Source organism: Pteropus alecto, unplaced genomic scaffold (genome assembly GCF_000325575.1).
Source record: "Pteropus alecto unplaced genomic scaffold, ASM32557v1 scaffold104, whole genome shotgun sequence".
NCBI classification, from domain to species: Eukaryota; Metazoa; Chordata; class Mammalia; order Chiroptera; family Pteropodidae; genus Pteropus; species Pteropus alecto.
In genome coordinates, this window is record NW_006436664.1 from 4,632,452 (window position 1) to 4,634,496 (window position 2,045).

At 33.3% G+C, this 2,045-nt stretch overlaps 1 protein-coding gene across 1 annotated transcript in view; it reads left to right on the forward strand.

Moving 5' to 3' along the window:
- The first annotated feature begins 679 nt into the window (after positions 1 to 679).
- SFTA3 (surfactant associated 3) overlaps positions 680 to 2,045 on the forward strand; it is an 11,222-nt gene continuing 9,856 nt past the window's right edge. The window contains 1 exon segment of the mRNA XM_025047940.1: positions 680 to 779. Within this exon segment, the coding sequence (XP_024903708.1) occupies positions 680 to 779 (100 nt within the window).

Sequence of the window (2,045 nt, forward strand, 5' to 3'; positions counted from 1 at the left end):
TTTTCTTAACTTCTGTTATTTCTTCCTCATTTGCTGATCTTTTAACCCCTCTTTTTCTCAGTTCAATGGTTATTGTGCTTTAGGCATTTAGTTGTAAATGGAAGTTCTCAAAAGTTTGGGGGCTAACAGCAAAAGTATGCTTTGATTCTGAAGATCTCAAGATTGTATATGAATTGCAGGCATGGATTACTTCCATAAACTATACTTGGTTATAATCATAGCATGATGAATTATCTATTTGCTTGGTATGTCTGTCGATAGCTTTAATATAAACCTATTATCTTTTTACCAAGGAAATATAGGTTTCTCTAGATTTGCAAATACAAAATACTATTACAGAAAGTCAAGCAATCATACAAGACATTTAAATTAACATTGTACACTGTTCAGCTTTTTTTTTTTTTTTTTTTTTCCTGCAGTGCAGACAGAAAGGCAAATTGCTAAAACTTTTTGACGCTGGAAAACTTTGTTAGATTAGTAACCAGAGACATCAGCAGCTTAGCAACTGGAAGCCTTGGAAAAGGTAGATGACCTGGAAATTGATGTTCCAAATGAAATTTTGCTATGTTGGCACTTCCTGATTAAAGCTTTGCCTCAAGAGGACCTATGTTTGTCTATTGCCAATTTTATCTACCAACTGCTTTTTTCTTTCCTTTATGTTTTCTCATCTTCTCGCTTCATGTCTCTGGTTCTTTTTCTTCAGGATCAGGCAAAGAGATTCATTGAACGGCTCCAATTATCAGGATTTGAAAACCTAATATCAGAATCTACCAGTTTGTGTAGGTCTGCACTGAGCAGTCTCTCCTTCAGCAACAGGACATTTGCATAATATGGGATCATCTTTTCTTCTTCACTTTTCCCTGGGCTTGTAAAATATGATACAAAATTTTTCATGACGTTAAAATCTATTGCATAGGAAATCTTGCTGGAAACACATGGTACAAACTAAAATGCATTTAAAAATATATATGCAGGTAAGTATCAAGGGGAAATTTGTGGGTGGTTAAGAATGATATTAAAATTGCTAACAACCTCATCAACAGTTTAAAGGCTTGACACATTGATTTTTGTAATCACAGGAAATTTTACTGAGCTTTCTGTATGAGTTGGATTTTGAGTTTATGTCCACAATGCTGAAGTTGGTTCTGTGAACCTCAATTATAGTCAACCATTGCTCTTTACTTAGCCATAAAGGACTTTTTTTGAGGACTTTTTTTAAAGTGATGGTTATTCTGAGTCAAAAATGGTCACTAAGCTCTGTATAATCTATTCACCATATGAACCTGAAAAATAATAGACTGGCTGCAATTGGATGTTTTAATTATAAAAGCAATACAAACAGGATATAAAGTTTAAAAATGAGTTTCTTTTCCTCTAGCCCCTTCAATCTCATCCCTTAATGCTAATCATTAATAATAATTTCTCATATATTTTAACAAACATTTTTTAAATCATATGCAAGCATATCTCCTTTTAAATCACAAATAAAATTATGCAATATATACACTGTTCTGAACTAGCTTTTATTCACTTAGCAATGTATTTTAGCTATCATTCCATGCTCTACACATGGATCTAACTCATTCTTCTAGAAGCTGCACAGGATATCAAATAACATGCTATTATGGATATAACCATTCTCATATTGATGGATATTTAGTGTTTTTAAGTCTTTTTGCTTTATCAAATAATATTTCGGCAAACATATGCATATTTTTGTGTACCTTTATAAGTGTATATGTAGAATTAATTGCCTGAAGTGCAATCGATATACAAAACACATTTACAATTTTGGAATGATAAGGCCACATTATTGATACAATGAAAAAGGTTGCACCAATTTACCTTTCATTGATAGTTTCTGAGAGGCAGGGATTTTATAAAGGGCTGAGATGAGTTCTGTGTGTGACATATATGTCTACCATTCTGTCTCTTCAAACTAGACTAAACATAGTTCGGTGGCAGCTGAGATGATTAGGGATGAGCTAGTGAAGAGAGAGAATACTCCTATGGCATATGTGCCAGGATAGCAGCGATTGCTGGGG